Source organism: Pseudonaja textilis, chromosome 13 (assembly GCF_049901715.1).
Source record: "Pseudonaja textilis isolate UNSWEBS1 chromosome 13, rPseTex1.2, whole genome shotgun sequence".
Taxonomy (NCBI): Eukaryota; Metazoa; Chordata; class Lepidosauria; order Squamata; family Elapidae; genus Pseudonaja; species Pseudonaja textilis.
The window spans coordinates 2,488,644-2,511,704 of record NC_142002.1 but is presented as its reverse complement, the minus strand read 5'-3'; the positions used below and the strand labels follow the sequence as shown (position 1 = coordinate 2,511,704).

The window sequence follows — 23,061 nt, the reverse complement described above, 5'->3', positions numbered from 1 at the left end:
TGGTTATTAATTTAACCACTGTAGCGATTTGCTCAGCCCTCGTGGGAAGAAAAGTCATAAAACGGGGCAAAACTCACTAACCGATTTTTTTTTCCACCGTGGGCTCAATTGTGGCCGTATGTCGAGGACTGCCTGCCCTAACTTCTCCTAGCTGCTCTTCTCCAGGGGACTTACCAACGTCGTAGATGTTTTTGTGAGCCGGCGAGGAGGTTGGCATGTCCAAATACGACGCGTCCCGGTGGGCAGGAGACTTCATTTCCACATAGCTGTTCTCGGGCGGTTTGCGGGTCAGGATGGGAGGGTCTCGGATGGTGGCGTAGGGGTTTTCGCTGCTGTTGAGGGAAGCGGAGCTGGAGCTATGGGCAGATTCCTTCACGTAGTCTGCAAAGACAAGAGGCCGGCTCGGTCTCTTAGCGGGCGGGAACCACCGGGCCTCGAGGTACGGGGGTGAAGGGGTAGGGAGAGGTTGGAGACCTAGCCCTCAACGCACACAGCACAGGAACCCACCAGTTACGCCTCGGGAATGTCCGAACCACCAATGTCTCGCCAAACCATCTGCTCATCCAAACTCATGTGCAAGTCATGTCCTGAACATTTGGTGGGAAGAAAAACAACCCTTCAGTACCACAGCTCTCACGGTTACAAGGGTCTCGATGTGACAGTTACGTTTACATTTATGCGCCAGCCCACCCAGCCACCCGTGGAGGAGGGAGGTGCCACCCGAGGCGCCAAGGAGCATGCACGACACAGGTGGTCTTCAGCCGGTTCTGACCAGTTCTGGAGAACCGGTAGAGGAAATTTTGAGTCATTTGGAGAACCGGCAAATCCCACCTCTGATTGGGCCCGCCAACCCCATCTCTTCGCTGCCTCCCCCTGAGTCCCAGTTGATCCGCTGGGTCTCCTCTGGTTGCCCTGCACAGGAGAACGGAGCTGGAAAGCAGGTTAGCGGGGTGGGGAGGAAATGGGGATTTTGCAGTTTCCTTCCCCTGACATGCCCACCAAGCCACCCCACACAACCGGTAGTAAAAAAAATTTGAATCACTGGTTGAGATGCATCAGCCACAGAGCACCCCTACCCCCCAATCCTGGGGGTGCTCAACCTGGACTTTCATCTCTTTTGGGAACCCATTTATCTCTGGTGGGGCTGTCAGAATCAGTGTGGCTGTTTAAAGCAGCTGTTCTGATAGCAGCCACTCCCTTCAGTTCCTTTGTTGCACGAAAACATGGGCAGAAGGATAATCCCTTGCTACGGATCCCCGCGGGAGGATGTGCGCGAGACGCCTTTTGCGACCTTCTGACAAGCAAAGTCAACGGGGAAGCCAGGTTCACTTAACAACCGTGTTAGTAACGTAACAGCTGCAGTGATTCACTTAGCAACTCTGGAAAGAAAGGTCGTAAATGGGGCAAAATTCCCTTAACAACTGTTTTGCTTAGACACAGAAATTTTGGGCTCGATTGTGGTCATAAGCCCAAGACTATTTGCATGGGACAAGGGGGAAATTATTACATTTGTGGCTGGATCGTAATCGTGTCGAATCTATTGAAATGAATCCAAGTTCGTTGAGCTTGGATTCGCCTCGACACCCTGATTCCAGCGCTGCCCAATGCTAAACACAAATACCTCCTGACCATCCCACAAGGAGAAGATCTGGAAGGGGAGAATTGGCGCTCTTCTTGGCATGGGACTTGGAAGTTATAATTTGCTTTCAGAATAGCCTTTTTTTTTCCCGCAAGGCAGTTTGAACGATGGAGGGAACGCTGTACAAACAGGTCTGTATCGTCCTTCAAAAGCGCTTCAGATTCATCATTTGAGTAAAACAGGAAATGCAGGGGTGTGGGGTGGGGGGGAGTTGAGCATTTTCTAATTTCTCTGCTCCCCCCCTCCAACCCTTTCTAAATTGAAGGTCTGTGCTGGGGAGTTGCAGAAATGAACCTTCTTTATTCTTTATGATTGTATAAATATATTTATGATACAATGGTAATATATGATATGATATGACATGACATGATATGATATATAAATCCATCTATCTACCTATCTCTACCCATCATCATTTACCTATCTTTCTATCTATTATCTCTCTCTCTCTCTCATTATCTATCTATCTATCTATCTATCTATCTATCTATCTATCTATCTATCTATCTATCTTTATCTATCATTATCTATCTCTCTGTCTGTCTATCTCTATCTTTATCTATCATTATCTATCTATTCATGTATCTATCTATCTATCTATCTATCTATCTATCTATCTATCTATCTATCTATCTTTATCTATCATTATCTATCTATCTCTCTGTCTGTCTGTCTGTCTGTCTGTCTATCTCTATCTTTATCTATCATTATCTATCTATCATGTATCTATCTATCTATCTATCTATCTATCTATCTATCTATCTATCTATCATTATCTATCTATCTATCTATCTATCTATCTATCTATCTATCTATCTATCTTTATCTATCATTATCTATCTATCTATCTATCTATCTATCTATCTATCTATCTATCTATCTATCTATCTATCTATCTATCTTTATCTATCATTATCTATCTATCTATCATCTATCTATATCTATCTATCTTAGAACATTTGCAGGAACTGGGCCTGGCTAGTCTAGGGAAGAGAAGGACCAGGGGAGACAGGATAACAAATATTCCAATATTTGAGGGGCTGTCACAGAAAGGAGGGAAGGGGTCAAGCAATTTTCCAAGGCACCCGAAGGCCAGACAGGGAATAACGGATAGAAACTGAACAAGGAGAGATTCAACCTGGAAATAAGGAGGAATTTTCTGACAGGGAGAACAATCAACCAGTGGAATGGATTGACTTCAGAAGTTGTCGATATTCCATCACTGGAAGCTTTTAAGAAGAGACTGGACAGCCACTTGTCTGAGATGGCATAGGGTCTTCTGCTCAAACAGGGGGCTGGTCTACTCAAGATGTCTAAGACCACATCCAACTCTGTTATTCTATGATCTATATTCTATACCTACACAGGATTCCTATGCTTTGACCTGATGACCATTACATGTTTCTTTCCCCATAAATGCTGGATATAACTGGTAGTATTTACATGAAGCTTCATCTGGATACCTACAAACCAGAGGTAGGTATTCAGCCGGTTCTGACCAGTTCTGGAGAACTGGTAGCAGAAATTTTGAGTAGTTCAGAGAACCAGCAAATACCACCTCCGATTGGCCCCGCCTCCATCTATTCCCTGCCTCCTATCGAGTCCCGGCTGATTGGCTGGGTTTCCTTTGGTTGCCCTGCACAGGAGAACGGAGCTGGAAAGCAGGTTAGTGGGGTGGAGAGGGAATGGAGATTTTACAGTATCCTTCCCCTGCTATGCCCACCAAGCCAAGCCACGCCACACCCAAGCCACGCCCGCCTATCAAGCCACGCCCACAGAACTGGTAGTAAAAAATTCTGAATCCCACCACCGCTACAAACTCCTTCCATAATTTGATTTAAGCAAATGCTTATGGCTTTCCATTACGTACGTTCATACCTCCATTCATTAGTTTCTCTAAAACTAGTAGGTCACTCAAAGACTCTGTGACAATCCAGAGAATCTGTTTTAAGGAAGATGCCTCCCTTGGTCTATTCAGTCACAAGGAGAGCCATATTCTGGTACTCCTTTAGGGCCAGAAACCAGCTGAGTGACTCTGAACCAGCCCTTTTCAGTCCATTTGCCCCTGGCTGAGAAGTTGAAAAACTTCTAAAATGGAGAAGATGAAAAACAACCCAGAAATGGATCGAGAATGCATACGCTGAGAAGTTGAAGGCCATCCTGGAAGGTGATACTTATGAAAAACTTTCTGGAAAAGTTGAAAAAAAACAAAACAAAAACCCTACATGGAGTTGTTGGGTTTTTTTTTTTGTCACTGGAAACTAAGCTTGACCCGACGGCCATAACAACAATTCTCTTGGGGATGTTGAAAGCTCACCCAAAGAATGAGATGAGAAGGAATAGAGAGAAGAAGGAGGAAGCTACTGGCAAGAAACCGCAGGAGTAGTCAGGGGTCACGCAAGGACTGGAGCACATCCTCTGAGCTGAATAGTTTTCAAAGATGCTCCCAATGCACTTCTTTTTGTAATAGTTCAAAGAGAAGCCTGGGGGGAATGAAAGCATGGGTCTTCTCTATAATTATAAGCAATCCAGGGCCTGTGCGAACTGAGGAATCTCATTTATAGTCCCTGGTGTCTCTTACAAGCTGCTCCCAATTCTTGAAAGGGTATTGCTGGATGAACGAATTAATTGCCCCGGTAGGAACCTCAGAATCTGCCTTCAACTAATTATGAACATCCACCACCAAACTCAAGTCTACATCCAAGTTAGATGCACTTCTTCCACTCTGTCAAGTATGGAATCAGGGATATCACACAACACACTTTTTTTAAAAAAAATAAGGAGAGTCTTGATTGCTATCTCGACTTGTTTTTTTTTTTTAACCATATCCTGAGGGCACCCTTGCTTGGAATGTGAAATATTTCTATCAGAAGCAATTTCAGAAACTCTGTCTTTCTGTGGGCAAAATACATGTCCTGACCCAGGCTTCCTAAACCATAATTACCTGCACGCTTATTTTAAAAACAAGACTTATTTTACTGCAACGCTGGGAATTGTTTTCATTCCCAGCCGGAATTAATCTCAAACAGTCCCCTGAGATAAGCACCCACCTTTCAGTTCTGTGAAGTGCTGCCAATATACAGAAGTATCAAATTGACTAGAAAAGAAACCAACCGAAGTACCAAAAAAACCAAACCCCCAACTGAGGTACAAAGAGCTTCAAGAATGACTCTGAACCGATCGAACGACTTTGCTTCCTGCAAAGGTTTCATCATCCTGGCCTGTCCTTTATCCCTTAGGGGAGGGGCAATCACCTCCAAGCCTTACTCCTGAGTCGCCGCTTTTGTTTCAGCTGCTCTTGCCTTCTAGCAGCTCTGCGCACACGCACACTGGGAACAGGCTCCCCTTCTTCCTCTGCCTCGCTGCTGCCAGACTCCAGAGGCTCCAGACTCCGGAGGCAGCACCCCACTCCCAGATGGTCCTGGCCCCTTCTCTGCATTATGGGAAATGTAGTTAAAGGTATCCCGGGAAATGTAGTTCATGTCACGTGGTTACATCTGTAATCCTGATTGGTCACTAAATTGACCCTTGAGGGGTTGAGGGGAGGTTTCCCTCCATTCTTGCCTACACGCATGGAGTGATAACAGCTTTTCTTTCTATCGGTACGTGATGGGTTAGGAAAAGAACCATTTTTTACTCTGCAATGCTGATATACAAAGGATTGGTCATTATAGAAGAGCTTCGTCACAAACGTGAGTTATGAAGATACCTGATGTACCAATAAATGTACTTTGTTATGGATGTTTTGTGGAATTGACTATCTGCATCTGCATAGCCACAAATCCACCTCCTGAGACAGGACAGAAAACGCACCAAACTTGATTGCAGAAAATACGACTTCAGCCACAGAGTGGTCAATGTCTGGAAACCTCTACCTGACTCTGTGGTTTCTTCCCCAAACCCCAAAAACTTTAACCTTAGTCTACTACTGACCTCACCCCTTTCCTAAGAGGTCTGTAGGGGGCGTGCATAAGCGCACCAACGTGCCTACCGTCCCTGTCCTATTGTTTCTTTATTTTTCTTATATGTACCCATTTCATGTATTCATAACTATGTATATACTTATACCTGTTATCTTGTAAGCGATTGACAAATAAAAATAAATAAATCAAAATAAAATAAATAAATAAATCACTGTTAAAAGACAAAGGCTTTGTGTCCTATGTCCTATGCTCCCAGGTTGTCTCGCAAGAGTAGTCACGCTATAAACACTCTGACATCATGGCTTCGTACAGCTTTGCTAAGACGATGGCTGGGAGCTAAGGACCTCACGCAAATCCATTTTAGCCAAAGCATCCCTTGGATGTGATTTTCAAAAAGGCAAGGTGGCGGCCTTGTTAGTGTTGCTGAAGCTCTGGCCATTTGGTGTGTGATGCGCACAGAAATACATAAAGCTTTGATCATATCGCGGCAGCCATTATCTTGACTTTTGTTTAACCACCGTACCCAGCAGATACCTTTGTAGTCCAGTCTGCTCTGTGCACTCAGACCCGCAGCCTCCTAATTTCCCCCTTTTGATATCTATGCCTTTGACAAACCAACACCTAATCAATCAGCTTCAGAAGTCCCTGAGACTCCAGCCAATAATGGGACCTCTTCTAGCTGACGGGCAATTAAAACAGAAAGCAGGATGAAAATAAAATAAAATGTGGGTATTCGTGTATGATGAGAGAGGATGCAAACACGGCTCGCTATAATAACTTTAAATCAAAAGCAAAGATTTCAGGCTAATTAGCAGGGCCTCTTAAAAGAAACCAGCCTTTCTGATGTTCCCGAGATGAAAGACAACATAGCAAGGAGTCAGATGCATAATTCTGCTCAGGATGGGGCAGATGAGTGGGTCTTAAAGGGGGAAAGCAACGGGCTCACTCACACCAAAGTACCTTCTCCTCAGAGGTGGTATTCAAACGGTTCTGACCAGTTCTGGAGAACCGGTAGCGGAAATTTTGAGCAGTTCAGAGAAGCGGGAAATCCCACCTCTGACTGGTCTCGTCAACCCCACCTATTCTCTGCCTCCCATTGAGTCCCAGCTGATCATCTGGGTCTTCTTTGGTTGCCCTGCACAGGAGAACGGAGCTGGAAAGCAGGTTACCACCCCTCCCCTCCCAGGAGTCCCCACGCGGCCTGTTTTAGATGCAAGTAAAGTCCGGGTGCGTATGGAGGCTTGTGGAAGGCAAAGAATGGGCCTCCTGGAAGCTCGAGAAGGCTGGAAATAGCTCCATTTCCAGCCTCCAAAGGGCCTCCGGAGCCCAGGGAGGACATTTTCACCCTCCCGGAGGCTCAAGAGAAGCCTCCGGAGTCTGGGGAGGGTAAAAATGCCCCCCCCCCCACCATGGTGCAGGAGGCCGACCAAGCCACGCCCACCATAGCTACGCCCACCCAGCAACTGGGCAGAGAACCTGTTGCTGAAATTTTTGCCTGCAACCATCAGGAATACATGCTGTTTGCCATTGCTGTTTGATCCTGTAATCCTGGGGGCCGTTGCGGCCATTGTAAGTGCGAGGAATGATTGCGAATCACTTCCTTAAGGGCCGTTGTAACTTTGAGCGGTTGCTAAATGAATAGTTATACATCAAAAATTACCTGTAAAAACCTTGAGACAAGTTTATTTTGCTTTATTGTCTTTACTGCACCTGATGAAGGTTAGGGAGAGTTCTAGAGGTTAATAATAACAAAATAATTATTAAGTGTTGAATATGACTAGAACCAGATATCGGGAGCAACTCATAGGCAAATGAGATTGACTCTGTGCCATTAAGTCAGTATTGATTCCTGGGACCCCAGGAAGATTAGATAAATAAATGGAAAAATGTTAAGATTTATAATAATATTAATGACATATAATGAATAAGTTAGCATCAGATATATAATTAAAAAGATGTATAATTAATATCAATAAAAATGGTTAAATTATTATTGACATTAATTATAAATCTTTTAATTATATATCTTGCATATTGTTATTATAAACATATAAAACCATATTAATGGTATTGTTCTCATTATTGTTATTGTGTTATTCCTTTATTGTTCTCCCTTCTGAAGGTGCCAAGATTTATTGTCTAAAGGAACACAGCATAGGTAATCTTAAATGAAACCATTGTAATAAAATCGACTCAAGGAAAAAAAAAAGAATTGTCTCCTCAATTGTGATTGTCAACAAACCCGGCTTCCATCATTTAATTGCAAGAGGCCCGGGGCAGGGGACTAGCAGAACTCGCCTTAATAAATGGGATTCTCAGAAAAATATGATAAAGGGAATGTATACTTGATATTGCATGTTTTGACAGGAGCAATAATTTTATTTGCACAATATTGGAAAAGCGAGGAAACACCTACGGGAAGAAGATATAATGAAACAAATATTGGACTGTGCAGAAATGGACAGATTAATACAGAAGATAAAAGAAAAAGAAGACACAGAATATTTTCGAATTTGGGAGTTGTTTTATCAACAGCTGGGTAAAAGGGATATGAAATTAGGAACTTAATAAGCATTAGTATATAAACGAATTGATCCAGACGGTGTGCTGTTCACTAAGTGTGTGTGTGTGTGTGTGTATGTGTGCGCACGCGCACACACCCACATTTAAAGAGGAAGAGTCTTGGTTGCCAAACCCATGGTGAGTTGAACCAAATCAGATCCTCAGCAGTTCCTTTCACATCTAACAGATTGACAGAGTTGGAAGGGACCTTGTAGGTCATCTAGTCCACCCCCCTGCCCAAGCAGGAGACCCTACATCATTTCTGACAAATGGCAGTCCAGTTTCTTTTTGAAAGCCTTTAGTGATAAAGCTCTCACAACTTTTGAAGGCCAGCTGTTGATTGTTCTGTCAGGAAATTCCTCCTCATTTCTAGGTTGAATTTCTCCTTGATCAGTTTCCATCCATTATTTCTGTCCATTATTTCTTCAGGTGCTTTGGAGAATAGCTTGACCCCTTCCTCCTCTCTGGGGCAGCCCCTCAAATATTGGAAGACTGCTCTCCTGTCTCCCCTGGTCCTTCTCTTCCCTAGACTAGCCAGGCCCAGTTCCTGCAACCATCCATCGTATGTTTTAGTCTCCAGTCCCTTCATCACCCTGGTTGCTCTTCTCTGCACTTTTTCTAGAGTCTTGACATCTCTTCTATAGTGTGGGGACCAAAACTGGATGCAGTACTCTAGGTGTGGTCTTACTAAAGCTTTATAGAGTGGTGTTAGTACCTCACTTGATCTTGATTGTATCCCTCTGTTAATGCAATTTAGGATTGCATTGGCTTTTTTAGCTGCCGCTGCACATTGCTGGCTCATATTTAGCTGGTTGTCCACTAAGACTCCAAGATCCGTCGCTGCTACTGAGTCTGGTTTCACCCAGTCTATCTAACCTTAGTCTCTCGATTGACACGTCCTAAGGATGGCAGGCCATGGGAAACTTCAGGTCAACATTCCTCAAACCTGGCCATTTTAAGACATGTAGACTTCAATCCCCAGAATTCCCCAGCCAGCACTGGGGTGCTTAACCTTAACACCTATAATTGGGTACAGAGGAATCAGCATTGTGTTTTCAGGGATGGGCACATGGGCTGTTCTCCTAAGGTAGCTCAAGTTGAAATGCACTTCAGAATCCAATAATGAGATGATTAGGACACAGATCACTCAGGTAAGGCTGACTCAACCAGGTTGACCAGGTAAAGGGTCTTCTGGATGCTGGAGGCACCTAGGTCTCCCAACTCACAAAGCCATTCCTTTCTCAAATGAAAACATTAAATGTAGACTTCAGCTTCCTGATCATCTTATTTTGTTGAGAAGGGGGTCCCCCTCCCCAAAAGCAAGCATCTGGTCCTTATGGGAAGATATAGTATCATAGAATCGTAGGGATGCGAGGGACCGTGGAGGTCTTCTAGTCCACCCCTGATCAAGGGAGGAGACCTTATTATCATCCTGGTCAAATGGTTGTCCAATCTTTTCTTGAAAACCTCCAGGGATCCACAACTTCCAGAGGTAAGGCCTTTCTTTCCACTAATTAATCGTTCTCACTGTCAGGAAATGTATCCGTATTTCTAGGATGGTTCTCTCTTCGATGAGCTTCCATCCATTACGTCTTCTCCTGTCCTCAGGTGCTTTGGAGAACAGGTTGATCCCCTCTTTCTCTGTGACAGTCCCTCTAGTTCTGGGAGACAGCTATCATGTCATTCCTAAACCTTCTCTTCATTAGGCTAAAGATACCTAGTTCCCTTGGAATGGAATGGAATGGAATGGAATAGAAAGAATAGAATAGAATAGAGTAGAATAGAATAGAATAGAATAGAATAGAATAGAACAGAGGAATGGAATGGAATGGAATGGAATAGAATAGAATAGAATAGAATAGAATAGAATAGAATAGAATAGAATAGAATAGAATAGAGGAATGGAATGGAATGGAATGGAATGGAATGGAATGGAATAGAATAGAATAGAATAGAATAGAATAGAATAGAATAGAATAGAATAGAATAGAATAGAATAGAACAGAGGAATGGAATGGAATGGAATGGAATGGAATGGAATAGAATAGAATAGAATAGAATAGAATAGAATAGAATAGAATAGAGGAATGGAATGGAATGGAATGGAATAGAATAGAATAGAATAGAATAGAATAGAGGAATGGAATGGAATGGAATAGAATAGAATAGAATAGAATAGAATAGAATAGAATAGAATAGAGGAAGAGAAGGGAATGGAATGGAATGGAATAGAATAGAATAGAATAGAATAGAATAGAGGAATGGAATGGAATGGAATAGAATAGAATAGAATAGAATAGAATAGAATAGAATAGAATAGAATAGAATAGAATGGAATAGAATGGAATGGAATGGAATGGAATGGAATGGAATGGAATAGAATAGAATAGAATAGAATAGAATAGAATAGAATAGAATAGAATAGAACAGAACAGAATTCTTTATTGGCCATGTTTGATTGGACACACAAGGAATTTGTCTTTGGTGCATAAACTCTCAGTGTACATAAATAAAAAATAAAATATATTCATCAAGAATCATAAGACACAACACTTAGTGATAGTCATGGGATGCTAATAAGCAATCAAACCATACTAGGAAACAATAAAAACAATATAAGTTGTAAAGATACAAGCAACATGGATATAGCCATAAGTGGGAAGAGATAGGTACTAGTAAGGATGAGAATAATACTGTAATAATAATAATAATAATACAGTGTTAGTAGTGACCGTGTCGTGGGAATTAGTTGTTTAGCTGAGTGATGGCATTGGGGAAAAAGCTGTCCTTGTGTCAAGTTGTTCTGCTGTGCAAGTGCCCCATAGCGTCTAGTCTTAGCTGTTCACTATACAATTTAGCTTCCAGACCCATAATATAAGATCTTTTTTTTTTTCTTCATATATTAGGATATTAAGATATGCTTGGAAGTTCTGGAAATGTTGGCTTGCCGTACCTTCCTTGTCCTCACGAAGAATCCACCCTAAATGCACCAACGTTGGCAATGTCCACCCCTTCCAAAATGAACCGTGCCCGAGAGGGACATTACTCTAAATCTTAAGTTACGGAAAATAGCTTTTTCTTGGCACAGAAATCTTTGGCAAAATGAAGCAGGGGGAGAGAGTGACATTTCCCTCATCCCTCCAGGGACCCTCGGAGAAGAAAAAAAAAAACAACCAACCCAATGAAGCGCTCAAGAAGAGCCAGTCTCTCCAGAGCGGAGCTGCTACAGAAAGGCTCTGTTCATCTTCCGACAGTTTTCCCCTTCCTTGCCAACTCCATCCCTTTGCGGATAACAAGGTCAGCCATTCAAAGCATGCCTGGGCCCCCTCTAAGTTAATGATCATTTGCTGTCAATCACAACCCAGATCGAAATAGCCAACACTTTTGTCGGAAAGAATAAAGCCGTCTCAATTTTGTGATTAAGCTACTTGCGGACTTGACTAGTTCGGCTACAAAAAGGGAAAAAAGAGAAGGCAGGGATTTTTTTTTTTTAAAAAAAAGCCAGGAAATATGAAGCACACCCTTGTTTATCTTGCAATAATTAAAGGCTTAATTTAGAAACCTTCGCGGATGAAATAAACATGTCGCTGCCTGAATTCAGAGGCACTTTGGCGCTTCCTTTGGCCAGTGAGAAGCCTGGAATTAAAGAAAGGAATAACTATCTTAGGTGTGAAAAGGCAAGGCCTGCCAGGGACAAGCACCCCTAAAACAGTGGGGTACTTTCTTATTTTTTGTAGCTTTTGTGCAAGCTCAAATGCAGCCCCAATAGAGCCTCCTTACCCTGCAGTGAAAACACCCCACTTCTTCCTCATGCTGGGTATCAATGGCTCACATCAAGCAGCCAAAATATAGAATACAGAATAACAGAGTTGGAAGGGTCCTTGGAGGTCTTCTAGTCCAACTCCCAGCCCAAGCAGAAGATCCTGTCCCATTCCAGACAAATGGCTGTCCAGCCTCTTCTTAAAAGCCTCCGGTGATGGAGCGCCCACAACTTCTGGTGGCAAGTTGTTCCACTGATTGTCTTTACTGCACAGTGAAGCGGTATATAAATCTAAATACTAGTGCTATTCTATTCTATTCCTATGGTGGTGCATTAGTTAAAATGCAGTATTGCAGACTAACTCTGCCAACTGCCAGCAGTTCGAGCATGACAGGCTCCAGGTTGACTCAGCCTTCCATCCTTCCGAGGTGGGTAAAATGAGGACCCAGATTGTTGGGGGCAAGAGGCTGACTCTGTAAACTGCTTAGAGAGGGCTGGAAAGCACTATGAAGCGATATGTAAGTCTAAATTCTATTGGTTCCTTCCTTCCTTCCTTCCTTCCTTCCTTCCTTCCTTCCTTCCTTCCTTCCTTCCTTCCTTCCTTCCTTCCCTTCCCTTCCCTTCCCTTCCCTTCCCTTCCTTCCCTTCCTTCTCTCCCTCCCTCCCTCCCAGTGGTTAGAATGCAGTATTGCAGGCTTATTCTGCCGACTGCCAGGGGTTCGATCCTGACCGGATCATGGTTAACTCAGCCTTCCGTCCTCCCGAGGTGGGTAAAATGAGGACCCAGATTGTTGGGGGCAAAAGGCTGACTCTGTAAACTGCTTAGAGAGGGCTGTCAAAGCACTGGGAAGCGGTATATAAGTCTAAATTCTATTCCTTCCTTCCTTCCTTCCCTTCCTTCCTTCCTTCCCTTCCTTCTCTCCCTCCCTCCCTCCCTCCCAGTGGTTAGAATGCAGTATTGCAGGCTTATTCTGCTGACTGCCAGGGGTTCGATCCTGACCGGATCATGGTTAACTCAGCCTTCCGTCCTCCCGAGGTGGGTAAAATAAGGACCCAGATTGTTGGGGGAAAGAGGCTGACTCTGTAAATCGCTTAGAGAGGGCTGTCAAAGCACTGGGAAGCGGTATATAAGTCTAAGGGCTATTGCTATTTCTATTATTTCTTATTCTATTCTATTATCCTATCCTATCCTATTATTCTATTCTATTCTATTCTATTCTATTCTATTCTATTCTATTCTATTCTATTCTATTCTAATCACAGTAGTAGCTAGAATGCAGTATTGCAGGCTCAAGCTTGACTCAGCCTTCCAAGGTCGGTTAGATGAGGACTCAGATTGTTGGGGGAGAGAAGTTGACTCCGTAAACCGTAAAGCACTATAAAGTGGTGTATAACTCTAAGTGCTATTTCCATGGCACATGAAATGATGCCCTGGGCGAATGCTGGCTGAAGAATTTACGGTGTTGAAGTCCACCCCTCTTAAAGTGGCTGAGTTTGAGAAACACCGACCTAAGTTAATGATGGACATTTGGAAGAAAAAAAAAATGTTGCCATGAGAACCCTTTTCAAAGATCTGGAATGGTTCCGGGGAAGAAAAATTCTGCAAAAGTTCTGCCGGGCCCGTGAATCTTCTTGCAATATTCCACACTCTGCTTGTCACAACGACCGACGTTTGTCGGCTGCTGATAGAGATTTGTTTCAGGAACGATGTTTCCTGCGCTTCTTCTACCATGGAGGAGAACATCTGAGCCTAATATCTTCTAATATCCCAGTGACCTTTAGAGAGCCGAACTGGCAGCTGGGAAGAAACTTATTTACAGCCGAGTTGGCATTGCACATTTATTCTGCTTACACAGAAATCTCTTCTCACTTTGGGGACCTGGGTTTTTCCCTTCATGAACCAGTCCCTGCGTGGCAAATAATTAAGGAAGATTTACTCTGCTCGGCAGAGCCTGGCTGGGTTTTAAAAATATTCCGGCTGGCCTGCTCTCTTCTGGTTGCCAAGAGAAATTAAACACAACCCCGAAAGCTGCTTCTATTGTAAAGGTTTGCGGTCCTAGTCCATAAAGAGGAGAAACTTCCTAGAGAACCAGCAAGTATCCTTGAAGATGGGTCAAACCCTGATGCCTCGAAGGAAGGAAGGAACTTCTAGCTTGGCACAAGGAAAAGAGGCTTAATTTGAGGCCGATTCTTGAGATACACCAAGATGGATGAGATGGTTTTTCCGCCTTGGCACCTGCTCCAAAGCACCTGAAAGCAGGACAAGAAACAACGGACGGAAACTAATCAAGGAGAGAAGCAACTTAGAACTAAGGAGAAATTTCGTGACATTATGAACAATTAATCAGTGGAACGGCTTGCTTTTAAGAAGAGACGGGACAGCCATTTGTCCAGAGTGGTATAGAGTCTCTTGCTTGGGTAGGGGGTTGGTCTAGAAGACCTCCAAGGTCTCTCCCAACTCTGTTATCCTGTATTCTTGCAGGGTGGTAGGATATGAAGGTGAAAATTGCAATGAACGGGGGAAAAAAAAGATTGCACAGGAGGCGAAGGCGACATTTTGCGGTGAAGCCTATGATTTTCCTATTCAGGAGTGAGTAACTTTTTCAGACTGCAGGATGCACAAATCCTTCACATTAATCTGGGCCAAGGTCGACGTTGCAAAAAGTAAGTGGGGCCTGACTTGTACTAAGGAGTTATTCTGCTTTATGTGAGGAATTTTAGCAGGAGGGATGGGCAGAGCGAACTGGTATAATACACAGCGCTATTTCTTTGCTAAGCCTTTATACATCACCATTTAAGAATGGCAGATAATGTTCTATTTAACCAATATAAACAGTTAAAGTTAAAGAAGTTGGATATTAGGGAAATAATATTCAAATATTAAATATCAGAGGAACTAACAGTCCAATTGCCCTCTTTTGAATGGGGTTTGTGGCCAGACAATGGTTTAACTTAATTTTATTTAACTTCAATAAACCAGGATAACCATCTTAAGCCGAGATGGCAGCTATTTTTAAAACTATTTTTGGCCGCCTCCTGTGGACCTCCCTGATTGCAAAGTTGCCTCATGCACGGTACCAAATTATGTAAATACAAATAAGGAAGAAAAATACATCAATAATAATAAAACACTAATCAAACACTGGGTAGATACTATCACATGTGGTGGATGTGTTCAAAAAAAAAAAAAAAAACTTTGGATGAAAATACATACATGGTTAGAAAAAATGTTAAAGCAGCATATAGTTTATAAGCCAGAATTATTTTTGTTAGGCATATTACCAGAGGAATATGATAAAGGGAATGTATATTTAATATTATATTGACAGCAGCAAGAATTGTATTTATGCAAACTGGAAAAAATGAGGAAATACTCACAGAAGAAGAAATAATTTAAAAAAAAATAGATTGTACTAAAATAGACAGATTAACACTAAAGATAACAGAAAAAGAAGGCACAGAATATTTTCGGACTTGGGACTTGTTTTATCAACGGTTGGATAATAGAGGTAGAAATTAGGAGTTTAATATTGTTATATAAACTAATTGACTCAGACAGTATGCTGTTCACCAGGCACTTATTGTCTGGTGAAGAGAAAATATATAAATAAAATTTAAAAAATAATAATAAAAGACTGAAATAGCCAGATAAAGAAACCCTGGAGGGAAAGCTCAGGTTTGGGTGATGAAAAAGGAACATAGGTTAAGAAAGGTAAAGATGTCCAGAAATTGAGTCGTGCCACAACTTTTCTTGGCCAATCAAGGAACAAGGTTTTTTTTCCAGGATGAAATTCACCTTTCCAGTCCAGTTTCAGCCCTGGGATCTTCCAGCCCAAAACTAACCCGGCTTTCAGATCCTTCAAGGGGGTCTAGGAACTCCCAATTTCCAGCCTTGGAGGGACTTTTCTGTAGCAGTTAACGACTACTTCAGCTTCAACCACAATAACACACGGACAAACAATGGATACAAACTCAAGGTAAACTGCTCCAAACTTGATTGCAGAAAGTACGACTTCAGCAACAGAGTGGTCAATGCCTGGAACTCACTACCTGACTCTGTTGTTACATCCTCAAACAAACCCCAAAACTTTAACCTTAAACTGTCTACTGTGGACGTCACTCCATTCCTAAGAGGTCTGTGAGGGGGCGTGCATAAACGCACCAAAGTGCCAGTGGTGAGATTCAATTTTGTTTTTTACTACCGGTTCTGTGGGCGTGGCTTGGTAGGTGTGGCGGGGGAAGGAAACTGTAAAATGTCCAGTCAGAGGTGGGATTTGCCAGTTCTCCAAACTACTCAAAATTTCCGCTACTGGTTCTCCAAAACCGGTCAGAACCAGAGGTGGTATTCAGCAGGTTCTGAACAGTTCTGGAGAACCGGTGGCAGAAAAATTGAGTAGTTCGGAGAACCGGAAACTGGCTCCGCTAACCCCATCTATTCTCTGCCTCCCATTGAGTCCCAGCTGATCGTCCGGGTCTTCTTTGGTTACCCTGCACAGGAGAACAGAGCTGGAAAGCAGGTTAGTAGGGTGGGGACTGGGAGAGAATGGAGATTTTGCAGTATCCTTCCTCTGCCACGCCCACCAAGCCACACCCACAGAACCAGTAGTAAAATTTTTTGAATCCCACCACTGGTCAGAACCTCCTACCGTCCCTGTCCTACTGTTCCCATTTATTCGTTCTCATTTATTATGTATATACTTATACCTATTTATACCTATACAGTACATTTATATGTTATGTTCATACTTGTTTTCTCATACATGCTTGGCAAACCAAACGAAATGAAATACATAAAAATAAATAGAGCAACGTTATGGCTGAGAAGACTTCATTTCATTTTCTATTAAATACATCACACTGATCTTCTTCAGTCTCATATGGGTAGTCCTTGATTTATGACCTGAACTGGGACCAGAATTCTGTCGCTAAGCAAGGGGGTTCAGTGAGTGAGTCATGCCTGATTTTATAAGTTTTTCAGTTGCAAAATGAATTCCACAGTTGTTAAGTGAATCACGTGGCTATTAAGTGAACCCTGCCTATGCCACTGAGCATCATAAATACAGGTTGGATGCGAAGTACCCGAAATTTGGTTACGCGACCATGACGATGCTGTGGGAGTCTTAAAATAATTTTTGTCGGTCCTATGGTAACATTAAATGGTCAGTAAACGAACGGTTTTAAGTCAAGGATGAGCAGCATTGTATACATTTCACTTCTGCAATGTTTCACCCAGATGAAACAGCTTTTGGAGGCCTTGAGAAATGGGGCAGGAGAGAAGAGATGGTGGTTTAGGCCTGAGAAAGAGGAGAGCGTCAGAAGAGAATGGAGAACAGCCCCGCCTCAATGTTGCTATTCTTTAAAGGGGGCAGTGAAGATTTTGGATGTTTCAGGATCCTTTTAATAATCCCAGGACAATAAAATAGCACCTCTAGAACCCTGTCATTGCGTCATGCCCCTATCGGAATCTGACTCGGAGGAGGAAGCTGAGCAACTGACAGGGAGTGGGAGTGTGGCTCCGTTGGCTGTGGAAAAAACTGGGGAAGGGAAAAAGTCCCGGTGGGCAGAACAGGGAAGAAGTAGAACAAGGGAGAGGGAGTTCAGAGGAAGACCCAGGCCCACCCCCTCTTCATCCTAGGGCACGCAGGGAGGAACGGAGAAGGGAACAAGGTGAGTTGGGTGGCTTACGGGGGAGGAAAGGGCCCTGATTCCTTTCATTAGCTGCAGCTGGGAACACAGTGTATAAAAAAAGGCAAGTTGCGTGCAGCAAGCTGTTGGGAGCCAATGTGACTTTTTATCTTGTATCGTTGTGGCTTATCTGTGTTCCTGGTGTCTTCCCAACTGTGTGAGTTTTGTGGTGCTTTCAAGTTTGAAATTCCTGGCTTCTGCCCTGCCAAACTAATTACTTCAGTTTGGTTTGTTTGGATTTTACAGTTTGCGTTGCTCATGTTTTGGACTGAATTTTCTACAGTCAAAGGCTGTTCCTGGGAGAGTTGTTGTTTTTTTTTCAGCCTGAAGGTAACCTGGACATTGGGGGCAAAGTCGGAGATAATAAAGAGACTCTTATTGCTTATCTGACTGTGTTGCCTTTGTGCCAGGCCCCAGTTCATCACACATTGTCTAATATTTGACCAGACCTACATTGAAGGCCTGATAGGCACCTAAGGATTTTGAAGCTACAATCTTTAGTTCAGGGCTGTCCCACCTTGGCAACTTTAAGACTTGTGGATTTTGACTTCCAGAATTCCAGAATTTTGGAAGTCAATCAATCAGAATAGAGTTGAAAGGGGCTTTAGAGGTCTTCTAGTCGAACCCCCTGCTCAAGCGGGAGACTCTATACCATTTCAGACAGGTTGCCATCCAGTTTCTTCTTAACAGTCTCCAGTGATGGGGTACCTATAATTTCTGGAGACAAAACTGTTCCACTGTTTAATTGTTCTCCCTGTTAGGAAGTTTCTCCTTAATTCCAGGTTGCTTCTCTCCTTGTTTAGTTTCCATCCATTGTTTTTTTTTTGTCTTGCTTTCTGATGCTTTGGAAAATAAGTTGAAGTCCACAAGTCTTAAAGTTGCCAAGGTTGGACCGCTTTGTTGTAGAGTAAATCTCTAAAAGTGCGCATGTTGTTTTCTCCAACTTAGCTCCCATTAGATCAGAGGTGTCCAATCTTGACAACTTTAAGACCTGTGGACTTCAACTCCCAGAATCCTCCAGGTAGTATTCTGGGAGTTGAAAGTCCACAAGTCTTAAGTCTGGAGACAACCAAACTGGAAATAACCAGGGCAGAGATACTGGAGATGGGGTAGTGCCCCAGTTTCAAGAGGGGATAGGACAACCTCTGCTCAAGGAACTGAAAATTGCTCCAAGACAACCTCTAAACCACCAACTTTAAGTAAGGAATGATGAATCGCTTCTAGATCACCTGAATTTGAAAAAAGGTGCATTGATCTGCTATGGAGAACTCTAAGCCCCTTGCTTAGACAAGACCAAACCTTGGAGAACTGACGTTGCAAACCACTAGAAACACGTCGAGGGTTATTCATTTTGCTCCTCTGTCTCGTTCCCGCTGTCCCAGTTCATCCCCATTTCCAAGCAAAGATTAGTGGGAATGAAAAGCAATAGTGACAGCACTTAAGATTTATATACCGCTTCACCCTGCTCTCTAAGCAGTTTACAGAGTCAACCTCTTGCTCCTGACAATCTGGGTTCTCGTTTTATCAACCGCAGAAGGGATTGAAGCCCGGGGTAATCTTGGAGCTGGTCAGGATCGAACTCCAGGCTGTGGGCAGAGTTAGCCTGCAAGTCTGCATTCTAACTGCTGCGCCACCAGGGCTCTATGAAATTAGCCGTCGAGGTGATCTGTGGTAGGTAAGAAACTATTGTAGACTTTCTACGAGTTAATTACAATTATTATTAACAGAGGGCTTTGAAGTTTAACTTTGCTGTTGGTTAACCCGTGAACTATTTTTTCTTCATATACATACATGTATGTAGCAATAGCACTTAGATTTATATATTGCTTTATAGTGCTTCACAGCCCTCTCTAAATGGTTTACAGAGTCAGCCTCTTGCCTCCAACAGTCTTGGTCCTCATTTTACCCACCTCGGAAGGACGGAAGGCTGAGTCCACTGTGAGCCTGGTGGGATTTGAACTGCCAAATTGGAGGCAGCTGGCTGCAGAAGGAGCTTGCAGTACTGCACTCTAACCACTGCACCACAGAGGCTCATGTGTGTGTGTGTGTGTGTATGTACGTTCATACATTGAACGTACATACATGTTCAATGTACGACAGGTCAAACGGGATTGCTAACAGATGTAAAATTTTATAAACCTGGACCTGTTTTGCAAGGGGGAAAGCTATTAAGGTTGCAATATATTTGCTAGTGTCCAACTGGGAGGGCATAATATAGGTTTTTTAATTTTTTAAATCTTTTCAACTCACACCTTTTTGTTTAGTTTCGTTTCGTCTTTGTAAATTCCACCCCCTACCCCCTGTATTTCAATTTTCAGAATAAAATTTTAAAAATTAACAAAAGAAATTACCCAGCGCCACAGGGAAAAGCAGCCCTCATATCCGACAGATAAGATTTCCCCTTCCCTTTAACAGAAGCGGCCCTCACCCCCGCCAAACTCCTTACCGGAGAGTGAGTAATCGGTGTTGGTCATCCTCATGGCCGGAGTGTACGAGACGCTTGGCATGTCGTGCCCTTTCTTCTGCTTACGTCGATACCACACAAACAGTGCCAGCAAAACCATAATAATTAGCAGGAGGATAATAATTCCAGAGATTGCTCCCACTGAATGCCTCTCAGATCCAAGAGCTGGGCTAATTTTAGTATAGGGATTTAATTCTTCCATCATGAGAGCCGCTGTTAAAAATAATTCACAATGCACCATTAAATTAAGTGGCGGAGGCCAGGTTGCAAGAAAGGGCCAGCTATTACGGGGCATTACGGTTGTGAAAGCTTTCCAACAGCTCGTCTGAATCGGGTCAGTGGACTACAACTCCCATCAGCACCAACCCACGAGGCCAAGAGTGAGGGATGCTGGGAGATGTGGTCTGGCCATATCTGGAAAGCTGCTCTTTGGGGCCTCATGCCAGTTGAAAGGAAACCGTAGCTAGCCCCAAGAAATCACCTTCCTCCCATTTCATGATTTTACAGGGTGTATCTCTGCCCCACCTGCCCGCTTTGGATTCACTTCAACAGCAATTTAGACTTATCTACCACTTCCCAGGGCTTCCCAGTCCTCTCTAAGCGGTTTACAGAGTCAGCCTCTTGCCTCCCAACAATCTGGGTCCTTGTTTTACCCACCTCGGAAGGATGGGAAGGCTGAGTCAAGCCAATCGGGATCGAGCTGCTGGCAGTGGGCAGAGTTAGCCTGCAATACTGCATTCCAACCACTGTGCCTTATTGAGGAGGGGTGAGCCAGTCCTATGGAGATGACCTCTCCCAGTGGTTCTAGCCAAATCTGCCTTATGAAATGCAAGGGACAGGAGGAATCTACAAAGAGGCGGTGAAAATATCGAGGGCCCACAAAAATGGAAGCAAAGCTCCAACTTTTTCTCCCTGCGCAGCGCCTAGTTATGGTGCCCTTGTTGACTTATGTTCACCCACCTTTAGACATCCTTCTGGGAGATATTTGGGAGAGAAGGAATGTCCCAAACAAGACAAATTTATTTTATTTTATTTATTTAGAAGATTTATATGGCCACCCACGCTCACACACAGTGACGCTAGGCGGTTAACAAAAAGTCAAAAAACCAATGTAAAAAAGAATAAAAAAAAACAATAACCTTGCTCCCTATCCCTCTGGTGACACCACACAATCAAACAAGCCACTTGATGGGCTACATCCCATGTTGGGTTCCCCGGGCCCGTTGCTAAAACCAGGACCTTTCAGGGCCTTGTGAAAGTGTTTTCAAAGTGGGGGCCAGTCTAAACTCTGCAGGGATGATGTTCCGAAGGGAGGAACCATAGAGAAGGCCCCTACAATGTTCCTTGCCTCCCCCGGTCTGTTGGGTTGGGTAGATGTGGCCGGGAAGAGAGACGGTCCCTCAGTCTTTAAACCACAGAGGGCTTTAAAGGTGACCACCAGCACCTTGAATTGCACCTGGAATCAAATTGGCAGCCAATGCAAATCCTGTCGGAGAGGGGACACGTGTGCACGCCTGGGCCTGCACAACGATTATACGGCGGCAACTGAATCGGATGGTTTTATTCTAGTGAAATAAATGCACGACGGAGTCTCTACCTCCATACTGTGCCCTCTTTGTTAAACCTCAGCTTTCCTTCAAAAAGGTTCCAGTTTCTAGTCCTCATGGGTAAAAAAAAAGTCGAGCAAGAGCCAGATAGCCTACCAATCCTGCCTTTTCCCCCTCCTGTGTGAATTTCTTCCAGGGTATAATCATTTTTGGGGGAGGATGGTGGTGTCTTTTTGAACTGTTCTTGGAAGAATGGCCCGAGTTGAAGGCGCCATTGAAAAGGAAAAGAGCAAAGAAGGAGAGAGAGAGAGAGAGAGAGAAGGAGTTGCCTCACCTTGATCGCACCTGATTCCCTTGAACCCGGGGCTGCAGTAACAGGTCCCTGTAACATAGTCACAGGTGGCGTTATTCATACATTCGCAGAGCTGCTGGCAGCCGTAACCAAACGTTCCTTGCGGACACTCTGAAAATGCAAGTTGAGAGAAAGTCTGGAGAAAAGAAACAGCATTTCGCCAATCTAGTTATTTTTATTTTTTTGCAATAGGACATCATCAGAAGATGCCAGTGTCAGGATTCCGGCAGTTACCCCAATTAATTCATGATGCTCGAGCCAAACTTCCAAAACTTCAAAAGGATTTATTGGGAGTTAACATGTCCGGCACTGCCTGGGTGTCACTGACTCTGAGACACATAATTCATTGTCAACCTTGACCCTGGTTTTCCCTCCACCCTCTGGGTGTATCGTAATTCGTATTCTCCAATGGGACACATCCATAGCCCAGAGTCATCAATCATCCTCTCCAGTTAGAACTTTGCGTGGCAGAACCTTCAGTCACCTAGTTACTATCTTTGAAAACATTTATGGAATGCGCTTTCTGTTTGCAAGCTGCCACGCTGCTCACCTTCCCTTTCTGTTGGCAACTCTAAAAAGACCATAGAAATATTTTATGAGTTGACAACTAGTTAGGAAAAAAACTCAGGTAAACCTCACAGCCTTCCTGTAGGACAGTATTTTTTTTCCAATCTTGGCCACTTTTAAGATGGGTGGACTTCAACTCCCAGAATTCCCAGCCAGCCATATAAGTCTTGGAGGGGGAGAGGATTTCCATTTTTGGTTTTGAGTGATTGTTCTCCTTAGTGGGGCTACAGTTGGTGATTGTCACGTCCCCGTCGGAGCCTGAATCTGCAGGGGGAAGATGAGCTGGAACCTGAGCCTTTCAGGAGTAGAACAGCTTGTAGACAAGGAGGAACAGGGCCCTGCAGGATGAATCTGAGGAGAGCTCAGGGGATGAGCAAGGACCGCCTCCTCCTGATCTGAGAGCACAGAGAGCGGAGAGAAGGCGAGAACAGGGCAGACTGAGCAGGCCACTCGGGAGGAGAGCGCCCTGTCCCTCTTCACAAAGCACACCTGGGGAATGAGGCTTCAGGAGATGCTCTGGAGAGGGGCATTTGTTGGGAACAAATGCTGAGTTTCTGAAGTG

At 43.7% G+C, this 23,061-nt stretch overlaps 1 protein-coding gene across 2 annotated transcripts in view; it reads right to left on the bottom strand.

Annotated features, from left to right (window-relative positions):
* Positions 1-23,061, bottom strand: part of MEGF11 (multiple EGF like domains 11) — a 498,439-nt gene that overhangs the window by 3,459 nt on the left and 471,919 nt on the right. The window contains exons 20-23 of one of the 2 annotated variants that reach the window (XM_087941849.1): positions 21,915-22,043; positions 20,016-20,246; positions 508-587; positions 296-381 (exon numbers count right to left, since the gene is read on the bottom strand). In XM_087941849.1, coding sequence (XP_087797975.1) covers positions 511-587; positions 20,016-20,246; positions 21,915-22,043 — 437 coding nt within the window. In that variant the 3' untranslated portion in view covers positions 296-381; positions 508-510. Of the gene's footprint in view, positions 1-174; positions 382-507; positions 588-20,015; positions 20,247-21,914; positions 22,044-23,061 lie in introns of those variants that run through there. The other variant, XM_026709368.2, reaches the window with a different exon arrangement.